Source organism: Lepus europaeus, chromosome 8 (genome assembly GCF_033115175.1).
Source record: "Lepus europaeus isolate LE1 chromosome 8, mLepTim1.pri, whole genome shotgun sequence".
Classification (NCBI taxonomy): Eukaryota; Metazoa; Chordata; class Mammalia; order Lagomorpha; family Leporidae; genus Lepus; species Lepus europaeus.
In genome coordinates, this window is record NC_084834.1 from 4127632 (window position 1) to 4152846 (window position 25215).

General features: G+C 36.7%; 1 protein-coding gene across 1 annotated transcript in view; it reads right to left on the reverse strand.

Moving 5' to 3' along the window:
* The window catches only part of FSTL5 (follistatin like 5), an 873635-nt gene that overhangs the window by 381951 nt on the left and 466469 nt on the right, over positions 1-25215 (reverse strand). Inside the window, exon 6 of the mRNA XM_062198990.1 lies at positions 22498-22618. Coding sequence (XP_062054974.1) covers positions 22498-22618 — 121 coding nt within the window. The remainder of the gene's footprint in view (positions 1-22497; positions 22619-25215) is intronic.

The following is a 25215-nucleotide window of genomic DNA, read 5'->3' on the forward strand; positions in this document are numbered from 1 at the left end:
AAGGTGTGGTTCCATTTATATTCCTCTCAACAGTGTAAATAATTTCAGTTGCTCTATGTCTTTTCCAACAGTTGGCACAGCCAATCTAATGGAAGTGTAGCTAACTGTGGTTTAATTTCCATTTTTTATTACTTGATTGTTGATCATTTATAATATGCATATTTATAAGGAATGTCTTCTTCCGTGAAATGCCTGTTCATTTTGTTTGCTCATTTTCAAATTTTTTTTAAAAACTTCCTATTACTGAGCAGAACATTTTTCTATGTTTTCTAACATTAAGTCCTTTGCATGATTTCATATATACTTTTAAAATTTTCTAATTCTGTAGATAGCTACTCTTTTAAAATTTTGACAATGATATCTTTAATTAGCAAAAGTTTTTATTTTGTTGAAGAGCAATTTAATATCTTCTGTCACAGTTGGTGATTTTTATGTATAAGAAAATTTTACCAATTTAAACAAAATAAAATTGTATTCTAAGATTTCTGTTAAAAGTTTCATAAATCTAACTACTAAATTTAGATTTTGTTCTATTTATAGTTAATTTCTGTCTGTTATTTGAGTCAGTGTCAAATGTGTTCACTTGTCAATCTTTATTTTTTTGTGCATATCCATTTGTTCTAGTAACATTTGCAGAAAAGATTGTTTTTCCCTAATTGTGTAACATTACAAATTTTATCAAAATCAAGTGATCTGACATATTTCATTTATTCACTGTGTATTCTATTGCATTGTCCTGTATGTATATCTTTATGCATGTGCCACCTTGTCTTTATCACTATAGATGTATAATAAATTTCAAGTTAGATAAAATTTGTCCAACTTTAATTTTCTTTCCTAGAAATATCCTTGGCTTGTCTATATTTCTGTGTAATTTTATAAACAGACTGCTAAATTTGCTAAAAACCTCCTGGGAGTTTTTTTTTTTTTTTTCAATTGTAGCTGCTTCATGAACATAATATATTTTTCCACTTATCTATGTATTCAATTTCTTATTTTTATAATTTGCATACTTTGAAAATATTCATCTATTGATTTATTTGGAGGAGAGAGAAAGGGAGAGCGAGACTAAGAGAGATCTTCCATCTGCTGGCTTACTCACGTAATGGCCTCAATGGACAGGGCTGGTCCAGGCTAAAGCCAGCAGCCCAGAGCACCATCTGGGACCCCAACATGGGTGACAGGGGCCCAAGTACTTAGGCCACCTTCTGTTGCTTTAGGAAGCACATTAGCAGAGGGCTGCATTGAAAGCAGAGCTTCCAGGACTGAAACGAGTGCTCTGATAAGGGATGCTGGCAGTGCAGGATGCAGCTTATCTTGTGGCACAATGAGGCATTGTATTTCTTGTGTGATGATTTTTGTTAAGTTTTACATATTTTTGTCTGACTTATCCTAATACATATATTTTATTTCCCTATGCTACTGTTAAGTATTTTTTGTTGCTATTGTTGGTGTTTTAAATTTTTTTTTTTTACTGAGAGACAGAGAGAGAGAGAGAGAGAGAGAGAGAGAGAAACTCCTTCCATTCCCTGCTTGGGTCTTTAAATATTTGGAAGTTTCCCTGCCTATGACTGAAGCCAAGTGCCAGGAACTCAGTAGAGGTCCTTCATGCGTTAGCTGGAACTTAATTACTTGAGTATCACCACTGTCTCCCAAGGTTTGCAACAACAGAAGACTAGAATCAGGACCAGACATGGGTACTGAACCAAGCTACTCCAGTAAGGGACTTGGGTGTCCTGACTAGCATCTTAAACACTAGGCCAAAGACCCACTCTAATATTTGTTAAAAATAATTTCCCGTTGCTCATTGCTAATTTATAAAAAAAATTTTAGTGTTGATATTATAGCTTATGCACTTGCCAAATTCATTAGTTCTTTTTTTGACAGGCAGAGTTAGACAGTGAGAGAGAGACAGAGGGAAAGGTCTTCCTTCTGTTGGTTCATTCCCCAAATGGCCGCCAAGGCTGGCGCTGCACCAATCCGAAGCCAGGAGCCAGGTGCTTCCTCCTGGTCTCCCATGCGGGTGCAGGGCCCAAGGACTTGGGCCATCCTCCACTGCCCTCCCAGGCCACAGCAGAGAGCTGGACTGGAAGAGGAGCAACCAGGACAGAATCTGGCGCCCCAACCGGAACTAGAACCCAAAGCGCCAGTGCCACAGGCAGAGGATTAGCTAAGTGAGCCGCAGCGCCGGCCATCTTCTCCTTTCTTTAATATTTTGAATTACACTTTCAATCTGTTTAGTATATTTTATATTCAGTGAATGAATAGATCTTTGAGAATCATACTGATATAAATGCATTTTATTAATAAACATTTTCTTTTAAACACTACTACACAAAGTATATTCAAAAAGGATTTGTTTAATGACTATGAGAATTAATGAAATCTTAAATCAATATAAAAAGAAAAGACATAACTGCCTGAAAGAAGAAATAATTTGTATACAGTACTTTCTGCTTTATGTTCAGGAGTCATAGATTCCAAACTGCTACAATTTACAAAAGTAGCCTTCTCTCAACAAGCCAAATAGTTGAGCATCTGAAGTAGTGCAAAGCATCTGAGGAAATATGGAATTCAAACATATGTGTATTTTGGAAGGAGAAAGTCTGAAATTCACATTTACAAGGGGTTTCAAGAAGGTCATGGGAAATGCATGTTAGGGAAAAATCATGCACAAATTTCAATTTTTTCTACCAAAATTAACATCTACTAATTCTATTTTCCACATATTTTTGAAGTATTCTCATCTGTGACTTGCTTATGAAATTTAACATATTTGAAAGTTCAAAAGGCAATATGGGAATGGCATTGTAACACAGCAGATTAAGCCGCCATCTGCGAACCACCAGCCTCTTATATGAGTGCCAGTCCCAGTCCCAGCTGCTCCATCTTGGATACAGTTCTCTGGTAATGTGCCTGGGCTTCTGGCTACAGCCTGGACACTGGGGCCAACAAGGGGAGTGAACCAGAAGATAGAAGATTCTCTCTCTCTCTCTCTCTCTCTCACTCTCTCTCTCTCTCTCTCTCTCTCTGTGTGTCTCCCTTTCTTTTTATTATTTATTTATTTAATTATCAGAGTTAGAGTTACAGACAGTGAGAGGAAGAGAGAGAGAGAAAGGTCTTCCTTCCATTGGTTCATTCCCCAAATGGCAGCCACGGCAGGAGCTGTGCCAATCCAAAGCTGGAAGCCCCGAGCTTCCTCCGGGTCTCCTATGCGGGTGCAGGGGCCCACGCTTTTGGGCCATCTTCTACTGCTTTCCCAGGCCACAGCAGAGAGTTGGACCGGAAGAGGCACAGCCGAGACTAGAACTGGTGCCCATATGGAATGCCGGAGCTACAGGCAGAGGATCAAACTACTGTACCATGGCGCCAGCCCCTCCCTTTCTTTCTTCAACTCTATCTAACTCTACCTTTCAAAGAAAAAAAAAATTTATAAACATTTTAAAAGGGAATCACACCAAAGTTATTCTAACAGCACTGTTTATTAAGGTATGTCATTTTGCTTACAATCATCAAAATAGATATATAATGGCATGAGAATTTTTTAGAAAAAAAATTATTTGAAAGAGGAGAGAGAGAGAGAGAGAGAGAAAGAGAGGGAGAGAGAGAGAGAGAGAGAGAGAGAGATTCCATACTCTAGTTCAATCCCCAAATGACTGTAACAGCCAGGGCTGGGCCAGACTGAAACCAGGAGCCAGGAACTCCATCCAGGTCTCCCGTGTGGTAACAGTGGCCTAAGCACTTGGGCCATTTTCCACTTCTTTCCCAGTACATTAGCACAGAGGTGGATTGCAAGTGGAGTAACTGGGACTCAAGCTGGTGCTTATATGGGGAACTGGTGTCATAGGTGGTGGCTTAAACCATTGAGCCAAAATGTTAGCTCCAAGAATGTTTAGAAAACAGTTTATTCATGTAAATTATCCCATGGTTTTACTGCCATATTGTATTAATAAAAACACACATTAGTACATTTATCTTGCTTAGTACAAAGGATTGTTATTAAATAAATTGACTATGTAGATAAAATGAAGATCCCCAAACAGCTATCTATTTAATGGAGTGAATCTACCACTTAACAAGCAGCCTTGGTTTTGTTACTACTGTGTAATCTCTTTTGTAGTACATAAAACACCTGAATTTTATTCACTTTCTAAACCTTGTAGAGGATATTAAGCATTGGAAATTCAAATGTAACTGAAAATGTAACCTCATATTGTCCTCCAAGAGATAGGATAGGAAATAATAATGCTCATGCAAACTAATTTCCAGTGTTTGGCTGGTATATAGCCAACGAACAGTCATTATGAGAGCTCTTTTACTATTTCTGTAGAGCCAGGGAAATGGAGGCATAAACAGAGGGCCTAGGAGACAATTTGTCCTGCAAATTAGAGGCGGCTAGGAGTACGCTCTTCCATACAGGTTTATGTATTATATTATCTATAATACACAGGTAACTCCCCAACTCATGTACCTGGGGAGTTACAGTGTTTGTGGGGGTTTAACCCACCGCTCCTGGAAAATCTCCAGGATAAAAAGTCTTCCCTGCACCCTGCTGAACAACACTACAAAGGACCAGCACTTGTGGTGCCCATGTGTAAACTTTGTGATCTTTTGAATTGAGTTCCTGGCATCCAGCTTTGGCCTGATTCAGCCTGGCTTGTTGTGAGTATTTGGGGAACGAAACAGTGGATGGGAAATCTCTCTCTCTCTCTCTCTCTCTGATTCTCAGTATCTCTCCGATTCTCAAAATAAAATAATAATTTAAAAAAGCAATTCTCCTATACATGATTTAAAATTTAACCAAATGACGAGATCGGTCTTTCCCTTTTTTTAATTTCAATTTACAATTCTTTTGAATAACAATAAACCTTATACTCTTTTGAACATCTGACTTATCAATTCAGTAGTGTATGTTCACTTTAAGGAAATTTAAGAAAATGGGGAGGAAAGGGAAAAAACATTCTGCCATACAATCAACCTTTGTAGCCTTGTACTGAAGAAGGTGCTTGTAATCAGGATGCTCTATTGTAAAGAGAACTTGATCCTACAATGCAGGAGCACAGGAGGCCAGGAAGATCACATAACTTCCGGAGTATTTTATTATGGAAGACTATTCTACTTTTAATTTCACTCTGCAGTAATAGCATGAGATTAAAAAAATTAACTCACCTTTCAGGCTCTATATGTATTACCAGTTAGACAAATGTATATGAAGTATCTCTCAAATATGATCTTTGATATTTTTTAATGTTAAGCAAAAAGAAAAAAACAATCAACATCAAAGTCAGGATAGGGTTAGTAGCATTGCGAAACAGCTGGGTAAGCTGCTCTCTGTAACTCTGGTATCCCATATGAGAGTGCCAGGTCCAGTCACACCTGCTCCATTTCTGACACAGCTACCTGGATCATCAGTAAATGACGGCCAAAGTATGTGGGCCCTTCACAATCATTAGGGAGATGAGGGTGGAGCTCTGGGATCTTGGCTATGGCCTAGTCCAGCCCAGGGCACTCGGTCAATCCCTCTCTCATTGTAACTCTGACTCTGACAAATAAATACATACATCTTTGAAAAAAAAAAAAAAAGATTTCTCTTTCTGTCTCTCCCTCTCTCTATTTCACTCTATCATTCACATAAATAAATACATCTTAAAAATACTTTTTAAAAATATAGTTTAAGGTGCAGACAGCTCTTTTATATGCCAATATAATTTTCTTTGGGTAAATTCCAAGGAGTGGGATGGCTGGTTGTATTGTAGGGTTATATTCAGGTTTCTGAGGAATCTCCAAACTGACTTGAACAGTGGCTTTACCAGTATGCATTCCCACCAACAGTGGGTTAGTGTCCCTTTTTCCCCACATCCTCGCCAGCATCTGTTGTTGGAAGATTTCTGTATGTGAGCCATTCCCACTGGGGTGAGGTGAAACCTCATTGTGGCATGGATTTGCATTTCCCTGATTGCTAGTGGTCCTGAACATTTTTTCATGTGTCTGTAGGCCATTTCGATTTCCTCTTCTGGAAAACATTATGCTGAGTGAAATAAGCCAGTCCCAAAGGGACAAACATCATATGTTCTCCCTGATCAGTGACAACTAACAGAGCACCTAAAAGGAAACCTGTTAAAGTGAAATGGACACTATGAGAAACAATGACTTGATCAGCCCTTGTCCTGACTGTTGATGAACAACTTAATACTTTATCCCTTTTAGTTTTTCTTTTTGTTCTACTTAATACTATTGGTTGAACTCTTTAATTAACACACAATTATTCTTAGGTGTTTAAACTTAACTGAAAAGTGATCCCTGTTAAATATAAGAGTGGGAATAAGAGAGGGAGGAGATGTACAGTTTGGGACATGCTCAATTGGAGTTGCCCCAAACAGTAGAGTGAGAAACATGCCTGAGGATTCCAATTGAATCCCATCAAGGTGGCATGTACCAATGATACCTCACTATTCAAAGTGATCAATTTCAGTTCATATTGATCATAATGACAGGATTAAGAGTCAAAGAGATCACATAAACAATATTAGCAACTGCTAATACTAACTGATAGAATTAAAAAGGAGAAAACAATCCGACATGGGAAGTGGGATACACAGCAGACTCATAGAATGGCAGATGTCCTAAACAGCACTCTGACCTCAGAATCAGCCCTTAAGGCTTTGGATCTGGGTAAAAAGCCCATGAGAGCATTTTAGGCATGGAAAGCCAAGACACTCTGGGAAAAAAAAAAAAAAAAAAAAAAAAAAAAACTAAATGAAAGCTCTCTGAGTGAGATCCCAGTGGAAAGAATGGGCCATCAAAGAAGGAGGTACCTTTCTCTGAAGGGAGGAGAGAACTTCCACTTTGACTATGACTTTGTCTAAATAAGATCACAGTTGGCAAGCTCAAAAGGCTTCCACAGCCTTGGCAACTCATGACAAGAGCCTAGGGAGATTACTGACGCCATAAACAAGAGTGTCAATTGTTAAATCAACAACAGGAGTCACTGTGCACTTACTCCCCATGTAGGATCTCTGTCTTTAATGTGTTGTCCAATGTGAATTAATGCTATAACTAGTACTCAAACAGTACTTTACACTTTGTGTTTCTGTGTTGGTGCATTCTGTTGAAATCTTTACTTAATATATACTAAATTGATCTTCTGTATATAAAGATAATTGAAAATGAATCTTGATGTGAATGGAATGGGAGAGGGAGTGGGAGATGGGAGGGGTGCAAGTTGGAGGGAAATTATGGGGGAGGGGGGAAGCCACTGTAATCCAAAAGCTGTACTTTGGAAATTTATATTTGTTAAATAAAAGTTAAAAATATAGTTTAAATTTCAAATACAAATCTGTATTTCTAAATAATTTCAAAGAGTAGAAATATGAGTGTCCTTTAAAAGTTTGAGTTTGATAACATACTGCTGACTCTTATTCATCGAGTATATTTTAAGGGAAATGACAGGTAAAAGGGAATACTTTTCAGCCTCTTCTGAATCAACTACTTTATAATATACTTTATAACTTAAACCCAATAAATGGTCAAATATGATGAATTTGTTTTTTAAGATTTATTTATTTGGAATGTTTTTAAAATAATGTTTATTAACTTATTTTATGAAATATAGAGAGACAGGAAGAGAGGAAAGAAGAGACAGAAACAGATGGACAAATTTTCCATATGCTGTTTCACTTCCCAAATGTCTGCAAAAAGCCAGGCCTGGGCCATGCCAGAGTCAGGAGCCTGGAACTCAATTGTTGAGTCTCCCATTTGGGTCTCAGGGACACAAATTCTTTATATATCACCTGATGCTTCCCACAGTGCCCATCAGCAGCCAGGATTAGAAACCAGACAGTCCACCATGGGGTACCAGCATCACAGTGTCTTAACTACATTGCCAATGATCTGAACCAGAGGTCCAGTGCTTTCGAGCATATGAAGAACAGCTGATTATATAAATTTAGATTCTAAGATTGTGAATATAATATTTTACAGAGGGGGCAGGATAAGCCATGGATCGGGATGCCCACATCCCAAATTGTTGTGACTGGGATAGAAAAATACCTTTGCTTCTGAACCAGCTTCCTGCTAATGCTCACCATTGGAGATAGCAGTTAACGGTCTAAGTACTTGTGAAATTCAGATGCAGTTCCTGGCTGCTGGTGGTAAATTGGCAAAGCTTTGGCTGTTGTGGACATTGGAGAAGTATGGTAGATCTTTCTCTCTCCCTTTCTCTCTCCTCACTTTGCCTTGTAAATAAATAAATAAAAATTATACTACAGATTTTAAAGAGAATTAGCCTTATCTGATAATAATTATACTACATATATTTTCTTGTTGCACTGAACAGAAATTTAAATTATTTTTTGATTTATCAACCACATTTTGTGGACAACACTTAATTTTCTTCTGATGTCAATTTCATCTAAGAAAATAAAAAAGGATCCTTGTATGAAAATTTTGTGTTTGGAAAAAAACATTAACTTATACGGAACTCTAATATTGCAATATCTCATGATGTTGACTTCTGGAAGGTGCACAGTCTGATAGCATATGTGATTTGCCTCAATAATTGTGAAATAATAGCTCATCATATACTTAGTATTTTCTCTCAATTATAAAATAAGAAAGGTCAAGAGAAATCATGGAGAGAGAATATTCATTCACTTTTATAGATGTAGCACATATAAAAGCCACTGACAAATATTACATTAATAAGGATAAAATGCAAATTACAAAATCTAGCACAGAACATGGCTTTCCTTAGACTAGCATAGCTGCAGGTGGTATTAGTTAAGCTGGGTTAGTTCTGGAGATGCTTAATCTCACACCCCTGATGTTCTTACATAGTGGAGAAAGTGGAGCACAATTCATGCAAAGAGAGAACCCTATGTGGACATGAAGATGGTCATCCACAGGCAAGGACAGAGGGCTAGAACAGATCCTTCACTCAGTCTCAGAGGGCTCAAACCTGAGAAACTCTTATTTGGGAGTCCTTAGCGCCAGAATTCTGAGAGAATAAGTTCCTGTTGAATCCATTCAGTTTGTGGTGTTTTGTGAGGAAGCTGTAGCATAGGAACATAACTTGTTCCTTATGGTAGGATGTTGTTTACTCATTTCAAAATTAAATTTACTATACGCAGTCTAAAAATTGGATAAAACTGACATGTGAGGGAACCAGTTGTATATAGAAGAGGGAAGAAACAGGGTCCCCTGGCATACACCCAGACAAGGGCCCCAAAAAGGGATTAACTCCTAGATCCGAGAAAAATAGAGAGAAAGTGCTCGGCATACAGTGAAGGGAGTTTATAGAAACTAATGTCTCAGCTCGGTGCTATCTCACAGAGTGCCCAGTCAAACAATTTTTTTTCTTAAGCTGGGCAGAATTGGCCACCATACAAGCAATAAATTGTTAACATAATGTCTTGTTTCTTTTCTGAACTATTCAAAAACTTAAAGTATTCTTATATTTAAGTTCTGAAGATGATTCAAGTACAAATAAAATTACAGATAGTAATTCAAATATCTTAAAGTAGCATAATATCACCTTTAACTTTCACTAGAAACATTATAATATACAAGAAGGTTTAATAATTTTTAAAAATGCTGTCTAATTTGATTTTTTGTTTATATAAGATAAGCATATCAAGCTCAATTTCAACCTTCAAGTTATAGAGGACAAAGCCAATCAAAATGGAACAAAAAATCAGATTCTTAGATAAATGAACTTCTATAAAATCAATTTAACTAGAAGCCCCAGTTGTCTAATGGATAAGATACTGACCTCTAGAAATCAAGATAACTAAGAAGCAAAGATGAAACAAAAATTTTAGTCTATTGCATACAAATCCATGTTATTTGTATTGTATCATTGTGTGCTGATGTGCACAGTACAATCATGTCTATGCAATGTGGATAAATATTGCCTAAGAATTAAGATTTACCATTGTGAATATTATACCTTGGGAATTAATTCATTGTTAGTGTTTTATTCATAGAATATTATGGTACTTCAAAAAGTATGTGGAAAATATAATTCAAGTATACTTTATTTTGGTAAAAAATCTTTTTGAAATATATCCATGAGTCATTTCATATTGCATGAACATTTTGAAGGCCCTTCATATACATGAATTTCAAAAATTTTGCACCAAAATAAGCTTGTACTATACAACCATTTTCCAAAACAAAGTTGAAGTTTTTTGACATGTTTTGCGATTCTATTATGCACTCAGAGAGTTTATGACTTAGTCTGCTCAGGCTGCTAGAACAAAGTATCACAACCTGGGTAGCTTCTCATCGTTAGCTCACCTTGCTGCAGCTCTGAGACCTCCTTTACTGAGTGCACTAGATACCATTCATGAGTGCAGTATCTTCATGTCTGATCACAATCCAAATGTTATCTCTCCTGTCATCATGACATTGGTGATTAAGTTTCAACATAAAAATTTGTGTGGGGAGGTACAAAACATTCAGACCATAACAGTGTGGTAGGAAGATTAATGTCCTCCCAAGAGATGTCCACATTCTAATCCCCAGAATCAGAATAGTTAGGTTACATGGCAAAGAGGAATTCAAGCTGAAGATGAAATGAAGATTGCTGATCAACTGATTTTGAGATGATGAGACTATTCAGAATAATTGAGGCAGGTCCAGTGTAATCACAAGGGTCCTTGTAAGTAGAAGACATGAGCATTAGGAAGACAACACAGAGACAGCAACAGGAAAGAGGCTTGACCCAGGACACGTTGGCTGGAAAATAACGTAGTGGAACCAATGGCAAAAGTAATTCTCGGGTGGCTTCTAGAAGATAAAAAAGACAAGGGACCAGGTTCTTCTCCAGGACTTCCTGCAGGAATGCAGACCTGGAATGGACACCTAGACGTCTGTGTCAGATTCCTCACTACAGCTTTCCAAAACAGTAATTTTGTTCATTTTAATCCAATAAATGTAATTACTTGCTATGACAGCAATAGAACGTGAATACAAATAGTATTCTGAATTAAAGGAGTCTTCAAAACTAGTAGAGAAAATAAAAAGTGTTGGTGGTATAATGAAGAAATATGAGTTTGTATGGGATTACATAAGCAAATCAAATCAACACAGGTTAGGGGCTATAAGGAAGCAGGACTAGAAGAAAAGTGTGGGTTAGTATCACGAGATAAGGTGAGTGGAACAAACAAGCAAGCAGAAGGAATGTGGCATTTTTGGAGTCTTGTGTAACATTCAATAAGTAAGTATTTTTTGCACTAAAGAAAAACGTGTTATTTAAAAGAGAGCTTTCCTAAAAGGGACACCCTTGTTCTTGGTGGATCTGAGGGTTGATTAAAATCACTTCAGGATGAGTTTTGCACTTTATGAAGAATATCCCCTTGCTGTCCAGAAGAGGAAATGATGAGGAGGCAACAATGGATACAGGGAGATCTTGGCGAAAGCTTTGTAATCTATTCAGGCATGATAGTGGCCACAGGACCAGACTTATATAAGCAAATTAAATAAACCAGATTCTTAGATAAATGAAGCATAGAGAGAAGGGATTATATAATAAATATTAAGGGAAGTAGAAATCATCTACTGTTATCCTTCAGGGAGGAAGGCAAGGTGTGTGTGTGGGGGGGCAGTTATTACCTTAGCAATTGGATAATTAAGAATATGGTGATGCCCTGCTCTGAATTAGAAACCAAAAATAGGACAGCGAACATGGACATGAACAAATGACACGGATGATCCAGAAGATAACTCAAGCGAATGACCAGTGGGTTTGGAATGGGTTATAGTTCAGGCGAAAAGTCTAGTGTGCAATTATCAATCAGGTTGTAGTTGTAATGCCTATAGATTATACTTGTAATGTGTATACATTGTAACTGCCACAGGAGAGTGGGTTAGATGAGAAGAAAGTCACAGGTCGTAACTCTGAGGAACTTCAACACTAATATGAGAGCTAAAGGAATTCAATAAAAAAAGACTGAGAAAGACCAGATAAATAGTTGAGATTTCCACGAAATACTATAACTGAAAAATCGAGGAGAAAGAACATTTAAATTGAGGGTGACAGTGAGCTGGTTCACATGGTGAGGAGGCATCAGGTAAGACTGTGACTAAACGCATTCCCTTGGGTCTGATAGCAAGCTGCTTAATGTTGACATTGCTTAGATTAGCTTCCTTGGACCGATGTGATGGTCATCAGGATGTGAGAACAGCAGTGGACAGGGAATACAAACAGAAGAAGTTTGGAGGAGAACAGAATGCAAACAGGATGGCTGTTGAAAGATTCATGATGCTTAAGGTGAGGGAGATAATTGAAGTCTTAAAATTATTAATGAAGGTAATATTTATAAGGTGATATTAAATATGAATTATAGTGAAGGAATAATTCTTATACTCAGGTCACAGAGGATGTAGAAGTAAACGCATCCAAGAGACACACATTTGAAGCAGCATTAGAAGAGCTATGGATTGGAGTATGCTTGTGTAATCAGAGGTAAAAAAAAGACAAATGTGGGTGCAGGTAAACGGATAATTTGTCCAGAGTATATGATCTGCCTTTAATTACTCAGTGGGCGAATTTTTGCACTTCACTAATTGACTTTAATCACCAAGGACAATAGTAGCTATCTCTCCATTTTACTGGGTAAATAAAAATATCAGGAAGGAAATTAAGTGGATTTTTTTGATTATTTATTGATATATTTTCAAGGGATTTCAAGATATGTTTTTGTCTTTTAAATTGTAATTAAATACACACAATGTGCAATTTAAAACTTTAGTTACTTTATATACTTCAGAGGCATTAAGCACAATCATATTACTACACAATTATCACAGTCACTCATCTTCAGAACATTTTCAACTTCTCTATGGATACATCAAATGAAGAACCCCAATTATCTCTTTCTCTAGCCTTGACCATTACAATTATACTTTCTGTCACTATGGATTTAACGACTCTAGATATTTTATATCAGCAGAATCATATAGTGTTTGTCCTATTGTGACTTGCTTACTTCACTCAGCAAGATGGACTTATTGTCTTCAAGGTTCAGACATTGTGTAACATGTGCCTAGGTTGCTTTACTTGTTAAGACTGGATGCTATTGCATTGTAGATGTTCTTATCCATTTGCTTTTATCCATTCATCCATGAACAGACACTTGGGTTGATTCTATCTTTTAACAATTGAAGGCAATGCTGCTATGAATATAGGTATGCAAACCGCACTTTTAGTATCACTTTTAATCATTTTCAGTTTATTCCCAGAAGTAGGACAGCTGAATCATATGGTAATTTTATGCTTAAAATTTTGAGCATTTCTATCCCATTTTCCATGGCAATGACATCAACTTACATTATTATATTTATAGTTATTATGTTTGTATTTATTATATTTACATTATACTTCTCCACATACTCAATACTGAATATTTTCTATTTTTCCATTGTCTTATTATTGTATAATAATTATTACATAAAATTGCTAGAGATCATTACATTTCTTAAATTTGAAGTTTAAAGAAGCAAAAAGTGCCACCAATTTATTTGTTTAGATGTCTCCTTTGTAAGTCATAGGAAACTTTTGATAGGGTTATTATTAATGCCACCTTCAGATTTGTTTCGAATTGTAAAGTGTATATATTCTGAGAAACTTTCAGAAATTATCAGGCTGAACTTTCACCAAATATGTTAGATCTTTCTCCTTAGTATGCCTAAAATCGACACCCTCTTATTTACCTAAATGCTCTTGTTCAGTGGCTAAAAATTCAACTCCTGGATAATTGTAGCCTACTATGCATAATGATTGGGTGAGTGTTTAAAATTCTACTGCCTGAGCAGTGAGTATGAAGTAAACTGAAAATAGATGATTTTAAAAAGGAGGAAAGGGGCCGGTGCCGTGGCTCAACAGGCTAATCCTCCACCTTGCAACGCTGGCAAACCGGGTTCTAGTCCCGGTCGGGGCACCGATCCTGTCCCGGTTGCCCCTCTTCCAGGCCAGCTCTCTGCTGTGGCCAAGGAGTGCAATGGAGGATTGCCCAAGTGCTTGGGCCCTGCACCCCATGGGAGACCAGGAGAAGTACCTGGCTCCTGCCTTGGGATCAGCGAGGTGCGCCGGCCGCAACGCGCCGGCCACGGTGGCCATTGGAGGGGGAACCAACTGCAAAGGAAGACCTTTCTCTCTGTCTCTCTCTCTCTCACTGTCCACTCTGCCTGTCAAAAAAAAAAAAAAAAAAAAAAAAAGAAAGAAAAAAGGAGGAAAGGGAGTAAGAGAGGAAGGAGAAGGAAGGGAGGGCGTGTAGCCCGAAGGGAGGACAGAGTGGGAAGCATCACTATGTTCCTAAATCTGCATATAGGAAATTCAAGAAATTTGTTTACCTTAAATAAAAACTTAAGGTAAATTTGGAAATTTAAGGAATTTTAAAATACAAGTAGGGCACTGGTGTCTTACCTCCACGCCTTGGTCATGCTCAAGGGAATCAGTGCTCAACACAGCAAAGTGAAGGCTTAGAAGCTGCTGGGGGAATCTGGATACAATCGAAGGGCAAGCAACTGAACTAGCACACGCATCCTAGCCGTAATGAACAAAGTGCCCTCCATGGACAGTTTCAAAACCACATATGAGACCATGCTGGGTCCGGTTCAAGGAGTTCCTGAGAAACTGGTATAATGAGCATGAGGTTAACAAAGGCAAAGGTCCAGTGATTTACAGAAGTGATTTGAAGACTGAAAACATAAGCCTCAGGGAAACCTTAGCACACAATACTACGCTGCAATCAGTCGGAAGTAATTCAGCTGAGCTAAGTTATTACTGATACTGTGGAAAATAAGAATGGTTAATTACCACTGTATTTTTTAAAAAATTCAGAAAAGGCCTTAACAGTTTGTATGATGAAAAGATCCAGTACATTAAGTCACACATTTTCTCTTCAAATGAGAGAGAAGCTGAAATTTCTAACTGTGTCTGCTTTTAGGATGACATATATCTAGTTCACCAAGCAAAATTCACCAAGGACAGATCAGTGTCAGAAATGCCAGTGACTACTGGTAAAGTAAGAAACTTAAAGCCACAACAGTTGCAAGACATTAAGGTAATATTAAAAACAGAAAATTGTTGGACAAAATGGAGAAAGGAGACATCTGAAAATGAGCAGAATCTAAGATCAAAATCATAATTTAAATTGTTAAAATCATAATTTAAATTGTCATTGCCTCTCTTGTTCCCTTTTATTCATGTTTGATGTAAAAAAATAATGTACTGGGATGGTGGCTAAAACAGTGCTTGGGCCATCACACGCTATTTCAGACTGACACAAAGAGAAAATTACCAGCCCTACAGTGTAACGGTTATCAAAACAATAAGTAATTTATCAAAAGTAATATTCATCAACACAGAAAAAACTTGAACATGTATTTATAAATTTATAACATAGACAGTGTTACCATAAAAAGAAACAGACAATATTAATTTTATAATCATAGTATATAGTAGAAAATTTATTCCCCAAATGTTTCAGCCAAATATAGTATCCCCAAGCTTTCATATTTCAGTAATTGGGTGTAGGGTAACTTCAAGTAGCAATGTCAGGATCTAGTTCAGCATTACTCAACTCAGGATAAATTTAGAATTTATCAATGGCTTTGTGTTATATGTATGGTTTGGTGTTTCATAATGTATTCATTCCATCACTACAGGTTAATTTATTTGACTTGATAGTTTTTAATATAACAGTGATACAAACTGTGTCAAATCATGACATAAAAAGTAACAAATAAAAAAAAATTAAAGGTGACTGTGAAATCACCACACATGTAAAAAAATGTAGGTCAGTAGTATCTTTAGTGATTCTGTCCCTCTTCCTTACTCGACACTCCACTGCCCTCCCTCTCTCTCAGAGGCAACCACCATATTGACTTCTAAAACCATGCATGAGATTTAGATACTTTGTTTTATTTATTTGAGAGGTAGAGTTACAAACTGTGAGAGAGAGAGACAGACAGGTCTTCCTTCCGTTGGTTCACTCTCCAAATGGCTGCCACGGCCGGAGCTGCGCCGACCCAAAGCCAGGAGCCAGGTGCTTCTTCCTGGTCTCCCATTTGGGTTTAGGGCCCAAGCACTTGGGCCATCCTTCACTGCCTTCTTGGGCCACAGCAGAGGCTGGACTGGAAGAGGGGCAACTGGGACTAGAACCCGGTGCCCATATGGCTTGCAGGTGTTGTAGGCAGAGGACTAACCAAGTGAGCCAGGGCGCCGGCCAAGATTTAGCTATTTTGGAGTTTATCTAAATATATTCATACATGCTGGATGCTTATATGCTCTGCTTTTTGCTTAATATGATCGATTTTCTATTTTCTTTAAATTTTTTTTTTATTTTTTATTTTTATTTTTGACAGGCAGAGTGGACAGTGAGAGAGAGACAGAGAGAAAGGTCTTCCTTTTGCCGTTGGTTCACCCTCCAATGGCCGCCGCGGTAGGCGCGCTGCGGCCGGCGCACCGCGCTGTTCCAATGGCAGGAGCCAGGTGCTTCTCCTGGTCTCCCATGGGGTGCAGGGCCCAAGCACTTGGGTCATCCTCCACTGCACTCCCTGGCCACAGCAGAGAGCTGGCCTGGAAGAGGGGCAACCGGGACAGGATCGGTGCCCCGACCGGGACTAGAACCCGGTGTGCCGGCGCCGCAAGGCGGAGGATTAGCCTGTTGAGCCACGGCGCCGGCTATGATTTTCTATTTTCTTACATCCCCATTTCTACACCTGTAACTTGAAAGTCCCATGACCAAAATCACTACCGATTTCCTGATTGCCTAATTCTGTGGCCAAGAAAAATCTATTTTCTCATTTTGGACTCGGCCTTGGTAAATCCTGGACAATTCTTTCCTATTAAAAGTTCATTAGGGTGCACCCCTTTGGTTTTCCTCCCATCTCTTAAGGTGATTTTCAGTTTCAGTTTCTGCTGTGAATTGAGTTAATGCCTCCCCCAAACTTCACCCAATGTAACCACCCTAATCCAATGTGATCGCATTTAGTGATGGGTTTTCTAGGGAGGAAGCTAAGGTTAAAAGAGGTCATGAGGTGGGCCCTAACACAGCAAGATTAGAGTTCTTTCCAAAGAGCACTAAAGAGCTTTTTCTCTTACCTGGTGGGGATGGGGCAGTAAGGCAGCTGTTGCTTACAAGCTAGGGAGACAGCCCTCACAGATTCTGAAATGGCATTTTGTTAGTGAAGTTTCCAGTCTCAAGAACTGTGATAAACTTCTGTTGCTTAAGCCTACATACCTGTCTGTGGATTTTTCTTATAGCAGCCCACTATGATGATTCCTAAATGTTCCTCTTTTGCTCACCCCCTCTCTTTACATCTTCACTGGGTCACTGCACTGCCTGCCTGAGCTTCACCTCTGGATGAATATTCCACACCTTTATTTCTGTCCCAGGTCTTCTGCTTGAGCTCTGAACCATGTTTCTCTGAAAATTCCACTGCGCCTGAAATTCAACTCGGTTTCTTTTTGCAAACTTGCTTCCCTTACTGTTTCCCACTAGAGTGAACAGTGTCCCTGGTCACCTTAATTATTCATGACACAGTTGTCTCCCTTCCACATATAACAAGTCACTTGTACAGTAGAGGTGATTTTTCTTAGATGTTATTTTCCAGATGGGATCTCTTACTGCATTTTTTATTACAATATCTTTGCTTGTGGGCCCATTGACTTTAACCTGTATTACAGGAAATAGTCTTAATCCTGACTGCTACCTTCCTTTTTTTTCTCAAATAAGTCTTCCTATATTGATTTAATATATGTGAATCTAAATAGAATATCCATTCTTATTGCTATGATTAGCAGATGGTTTGAATAAGCAATAGTTGAGTATATCAATTCTTATTCCCTAAAAAATGATTCTTCTTTTGCTTATAATGTCATTAAAAATCTACTCCACTAAGCAGTGCTTTATGAAAAGAAAGCTTAACTTTTGAATATAGTTATGAATATCATGATGATTTTAAATAAATCTTCCATGTTTTAATATCTTAGAATTTTAGAAAATGGTTAGCTCTTTCTTAAAAAAGGGGGAGCAGCAATGGAACTATTTTATAACTCATGTAAACAGTTTCCAGAGCTGACGTATTGTCCTTGCAAAAAAACTATTTCATGCTGGAGAGAAACAAATCTCTTTGGTTCTTTGCACACATGAGGATCACTTTGAGTTAACAGAAATTTACTTAATGTGACAATAGAAACTGAACACATTGAAATACACATCTTAAAGTGTGTGTATCATTTGGGGAACAATTTATAAGTGTACTAGAATTTCGAGAATCTGTAAAAATTACCCAAACAACTTATTTAATATAATTTGAAGACTTACCATTATGTTCAAAATAGTTTATTATTTGAACTACATAAAAAGAATTTTCAAAACAAATATCCCTTCTGTGGGTAGTCAATTATATCATTCTTCGCTAGCTAGAAAACCATTCATAATATTAATCATCTCATAATATCACTTCATCATCTAGGTGAAGGTTAAATGAAAATAATGGTAAATATAGACTTTTTGAGTATTTGATTACCACTTCTGAAAGTAAATCCCTCATGCCAGTGTATGGCTATCTTGTCTGATTGTAAGTAATTTACATTTCCCTTTAGATTTAAAACAGAAATACAGTATTCCACACAAGTCATTCTTAACCTTATATGAAGACAATTTGGAAGAAAATAACATACGTAATACCCTGCATAAAAATATGGAACTATTAGCTAATTTGTAAGTTCGCAGGAATCTGCAGTGAAAAATAGATATGTTTTACTGAAAATATTCACTACAGCAAAATGCGCTGGTGAGTGTCTAGATCACCTGACCAGAGGATTTAGTATTTTCTTTAAATATTCAAAACCATGTCACTGACCTCACTTACTATTTATTGGATCCCATTAAAGAGTTTTCCAAGGTTGTTAATCATTGAAGCAAGGTATAGAATAGTCAGTACTCTTACCAAGACTTTATTCAAACTCTTTAGTAGAAATCAAATGTTTATTTTAATAATGCTTAAAATTCTGGAAAAAATGAAGAAAAATTGATCACTCAATGACTATGAGAAATATTACAATAATATGTCTTACCCACAAAGGGAAAAAAAAGCTATTTTATTAAAAACCTTATAAATAATAACTGCTGAATCGTGTGATATTTGATAAGATCTTGTTTTTTTATTAATTTTTTCTGAATGCAAACTATCCTTTACTCTCTTTATGAAGAAAGTCTAATACATAGGAACTGAATAAATTTGTATCTATCAGAGAACAATGATCATGCTAAGGCTTCTTACTTATTTACTTATTTTATTATTTAAATATTGACTTAGGGATTTTTTCCTTTACTGGGTTTCTCTTCAGAAATTGTTTGAGGAGGGTGCATACTGGATGCAAAGAAATGCTTATTTTATTCATATTATAGGTGCTATTTTTATCATTATCAGTCTACAATAATATTTTCCTAAAGGAAAGGAAGCCTATATTTTAAGTTAGTTTGACTATCACAGTCCTCTGCTCACAAGGATGTGTAACAACTGATTTTAATAGATTAATTTTTTATTATAGAATTTTTAGTCATGACATTAATATTTTATAATGGGGTGAATATCTAAAATAATGTCATTATACAAAACCTATCATGAAACTTCAAAAACATTTAAGTAGGTTTAGTTATAAGGTATCATTATAGCTGGAGGCAAAGAAATAGATGAGTGTTTATAAATCACATTTAGATATAAATTCCCTTCCACTAACGCAAATGAAACACACATAAGTCAATTTTGTTATCCCTGAGGGTTCATTATATAGTCTGATGCCTGATTTAAGTAATGATGAAAATATAATACCTTTTGGAGGACTGCTTGTTGAGAACATAACAAATATTAAAATATCCTTAGAATTGCATCATTACTCAGGAAACCATTATTTTCTCTAAATGATGATGTAATATGGTACCATTTTGGGAGGATAGTTTGTGATTATCCCAAGGAAAAAAAAGAAGCTAAACCTCAGGATTTCTGATTGTCACATGAACCATAACATTTTATCCAATTAAAAAAAAATCATTAAAACAGTCATTAAATTCATCACATTTACTGTAAATATTTTCAATAAAATTTTCACCACATTACTTTCTAATAGCTAATTAAATCACATAGATTTTCTTCTATCCAAATGCAATAGTTCCTAGTACAATCCATCACCTTTATAGATAGATAACATTGCTTTACTTTTTCTTATTGAATCCTTGTATTGATTATTTAGATTCATGAATTATAAAATGTCGTTTATCAGTACAATGTATTGATCTAATTTACCTTCCTTAGGAATATCACATTATATATCAAAGCAGAACCTTATTTCACCCATAAGAGGTACAAGAAGTAGTATTAGTATTTACCAATATGGCCAGGGATCATTATTAAGAGTTTTCACTGGCTGTTATAAAAATAACATACTACTCATACTTATTCTCATTTTTCTCCCATGATTGTACCATCAACAATACAATATTTTGAATCAAAATTCTATACAAACATATTCAGTGAGTACTTTCTCTGATGCCAGATAACCTTTATACCACCAAGACTAACATCTCCAAGCATTGCTTCAAACTTCAACTCCTAGTGTGAAGTGTAGGATAGGAGTTGAGAGATTAGAATGTGTGTATTATTAAACAAGCTAATACAATAACTAAAATAATTGAAATATTTTCACAGAATTTCACACTCGGAAATATATTGTATTCTGACTATTTTTTTTCAAAATGTCCTAGAATGCTGGGTGCTTCACTTTTTATTCACATTATTATTTCTGTCCATTACCCTTTTCTTATCTCCAAAAGTTTAAATCCACTCATCCTGAAGTCTTCTTCACTTGCTACCATGTTCATAAACTCTCCTTTGCTTCACACAGAGAATATTCTCTACTCAGTTAAAATTTTGTACAGATGTTCCCATGTCATATATTCCCTTCTGTCTTGCAAATAAGGCTTACTACAGAAAATATAGAATTTCATAATTAGTCTAACATACATTTGATTATAAATGCAGCAATTACTTCTTAACTCCTCTGTTTTTGTTTCTCCATATAAACATCGAATAAAAATGCTTCTTTTTTTTGGAACATATTTTGATATTATAACACTCTTCTAGACAATCAGAAGTTAACTGAATCATCCTGCCTTGCATTCTGCCTTGTAATCAAAAGTGAAAATTCAATTTAATTAAATTCTAAGGTTATATTGATATCTTGTTTTAAATGGTTTTAATCCTCAACTACTCATGTATTATTTCTATACAGCAAATATTACATAGAACTTGATACAATATTTAATATAAACTTTTCACATATTATGAACATGATTAGCATCATAATGTACAAGGATTTATAAGAATAGTACTCTATCTGAGTAACTTCTTTGATTATCACATAGCAAATGGATGGCAAAGTGGCAGATAAGTGACTGCAAAATTGTTTTTTTACACCAAGTATATTTCCTACTTCCTTTCCTGTTGGAAAGATAGATACATATACATGCAATGGTACTTTAAAATGTTCATGGAAAATTGAATTGCAAGATAAGTTTATTTTTGTGTAATCTTTTTGAAATCCATATACAGCATTTTCTTATACATATTTTACATAAACTTTTTGAAGACTCTCGTGGATTTCAAACATTTTTTGCACAAAAGTAAACATATTTTAAATCTACTTTCCTTGAATGTTTTGAAGTGTTGCATGTGTGTGTGTGTACATATTTATTTCATACTGGTTTCAGGTGCTAAATTGAACTGACTATTGTTTAACTGTATTTTTTATGATTTTCCAATACTGACTATTTAATTTACTTCCCCCTCTACCTTTGTCTCACAACACAGATTCTGAATTCTTTTTTCCATTTTTGTTGGTTTTCTCAATTTTTTAAAATTATTTCTAAATAATAACACATCAGGCAATTTACGTTAGACAAATAATTGTTAAAACATATTTTTTTTTCAATGTTAAGGCAAATGTAAGCAACTCAAGCATGTCTAGATTATGCCAGAGTACCTTAACATAAATATATTTTTATTCTAACAAAAGAGTGATTCTAAAGAGCAGCATCTCTTCCAACACATGCAAGCTACCATCGGTTAATCCAATTACTTTTCACCAAAATAGAAACTCACTCTGTAAATAACTAAGTTGTTTTTTTCCCACCATTGTGAAATTTGGCTATCAGGTGACAACTTGTCAACTGTAGTTCCTACTCTAAAATGACTTTGGAATCAGCATTGCACAACTAAAATCACATACTAGAATCAGTGAAAAACTGCTGATATGCAAGGTTATCAAATATTTACATCTGCTCATTTTAAAACTAATAGATCCTCTCAACCATGCCATTTACTCTTTAGAAACAGCTTGTTCTCTGCGAGATCATGCAAACACACCACATTGTATAAAGCAACAGGAAGAAGAACAAAGAGAAATTAGAGAGTGAATCTTGTACTCACGGAATGCTCTATAAAATTCTTCAAGAGCCATGTGCTTGTCAGCATTAAAATCATCAAATTTCAGTAGATCATACAAAGTACAATCAGAAGGGTCCTTCCCAAGTTCATCTTGCTTTATTACCTGACAATGAAAACATAACCAGACCTTTACGTCTGTGTCTTAATATTTCTATAATGTAATTAATTATATGCCATAAGCACATAAAGTTAATTTTATATTTGAAGTTGGGTAAGGCAATCAATATATGAAAATATGCAGGTTTTCAGTTAATTAATAAGTATTTCTGACCTTTTCAAAGATATGAAGTTATAACATACTTAGAATTTAGCCCAGACTTTCTAACACAGAAGTCTCACATCTGCACCCAACAATTCTGAACATAAAAAGAACATCTGGAGTTTCATTCTTTACTTTGCTCCGTTTGTGTTGAGTGAAGGAAACATGTCCACATGAAAATTGCCTCCTGCATCTCAGTGACCTATGTCAAAATAAAACAGTGCTCTTTCTCAACAAAAATAGCAAGGCAGCTTGTTCCATCCTTCTTCCTCATATTAGTTGAAAAAAATGCAGTTAGAATTTTCTTCTGAGCCTAAACTCTTCAGCAGCTGGAAGTTAAGTCATTTGGGATTGTGCATGACTCCCTTGGTCACAAAAGAGTCATTAAGCAAATGACTGTTTCAGAGAGCCGGATAGAATTAATGCACCGATTGATGATGCAAACCCACCCAAGCGTGCTAAGAAAACCATCAAACTGCTTTTCTACTCTGGACTCAGTTCTCTGGACTGAGGCTGTCTCTATTTTATACTCTACTGATTCTAACTATTGTCTGTCACATAGCAGAGCTCCCTGAGATTTTTTGGACATTTTTATTCATTGTGGGTAAAGGCTTAGTTGTTTTCACAGAGTTGCATTCTTTCATAAATTCCTACACACAGAGTAGGAATTCACGTTGCTTGGCGCTGTGTATCACATGTCTTGTTTTGTTTTAAGGTGGTGCAGTGCGAGAGAAATCAGTCTCTCACAGAAAGACAAACGCTGCATGTTCTCCCTCGTACCCGGGAGCTAAAACTAACAAACAAACCTCAGCCTGATCACAGAGTGCTGATTATAGAGAGAAATTAGATGAAAAGATAGGGGAAGCTGAGCGGCATTCATTAATTGTGATAGATACACTAATGAGAGATGTTCATGAGGAAAATTGATTGCTTCAGAAATTTGAAACTATTCTGAAATAAGATGCTTAAAAGGTGAGGGGAGGGCAAAAAGGAAAGAAACCACTGTCTCTGGCCAATCATATAACCTTTCCACAGTTAGAAAATGGATATGAAAATTAGCACACACACACACATCAGGTGTAAGACTCAACACAGTATTTACTTAAAAGTGATCCATTAAAGATAAGAATACTAATATTTTGGGGGGCCAGTGCTGTGGCACAGTGGGTTAAGCACCGGCATCCCATATGGGCGCCAGTTTGGGTCCTGGCTGCTCCACTTCCTGTCCACCTCTCTCCTATGGCCCGGGAAAGCAGTAGATGATGTCCCAAGTCCTTGGGCCCCTGCACCCACGTGGGAGACCGGGAAGAAGCTCCTGGCTCCTGGCTTCATATCGGCACAGCTGCAGCCGTTGCAGCCATCTGGGGAGTAAACCATCAGATGGAGAACCTCTCTCTCTCTCTCTCTCTCTCTGCCTCTCCACTCTCTGTGTAACTCTGACTTTCAAATAAATAAATCTTTAAAAAAAAGAATACTAATATTTTAAAGACTTACTTATTTTATTTGAAAGCCAGAGTTAAAGAGAGAGACTGAGTAAGTGAGTGAGAGAAAGAGAGAGCAAGTGGGGGAGACAGAGGCCTCCCAACTATTGGTTCACTCCCCAAATGGCCACAGTGGCTTGGGTTGGGCCAGGCTGAAGCCAAGACCCAGGAGCTTGAATGGGATCTCCAATGCGAATTGTAGGGGCCCAAGACCTTTGGTCATCTTCCACCGCTTTCCCAGGCACATGTGCAGGGAGCTGAATTGGAAGTAGACAGGTGGAACTCTAAACAGCACCCAGTGAGATGTGGGAGCCAAAGGTGAAAGCTTACCCTGCTATACCACAATGCCAGCCCCAAGAATAATAATGATTGATATAATGTGTTTCTTCCTCAAATAATTCACTTAAGATGCTGAGACACCAGCTTGTGCAAGCTGCTGCTCTGTAGTCACAATGGATTACACTTTCTTTCATTAGAACAGTGTTTCAGATACCCTCTATTACATCAATGGCAGATTACTACTGTTGTTAGTCTCTAAAGATCGCTAGATGCTCTTAGCCAGACTTTTAACCTTCTTTGGGACACTCTTATGTTGGTAGTTTGATTATGTCTGGCTGTAGATGGACTGTTGAGAGAGCACTGGAGATGGGGCTTAGCAAGTGGGTCTCTAGGGCCTCCAGTACCCTTTCCTGCTAGGTCAGCAGTTATTGGCAAGGCCAGCTACAAAGATATTCTGCTAAACAGAGCTTCCATAATATAGTGACTTCTGTGTTCTTGTGTATAGTATTAAATTTTATTGGTTAAGCTGATATGTGCCACTTTAGAGGAGAAAAAAGCCAGCAGGCTTATTTGGATTAACTGCTCCATATAAATAGATATTGTAGATGGCAAATATTAAGCCCCATACTTTTGCACAAGCCAGCTGGAGGGATTAACAAATTCATGTAAGGGCTGACGCCA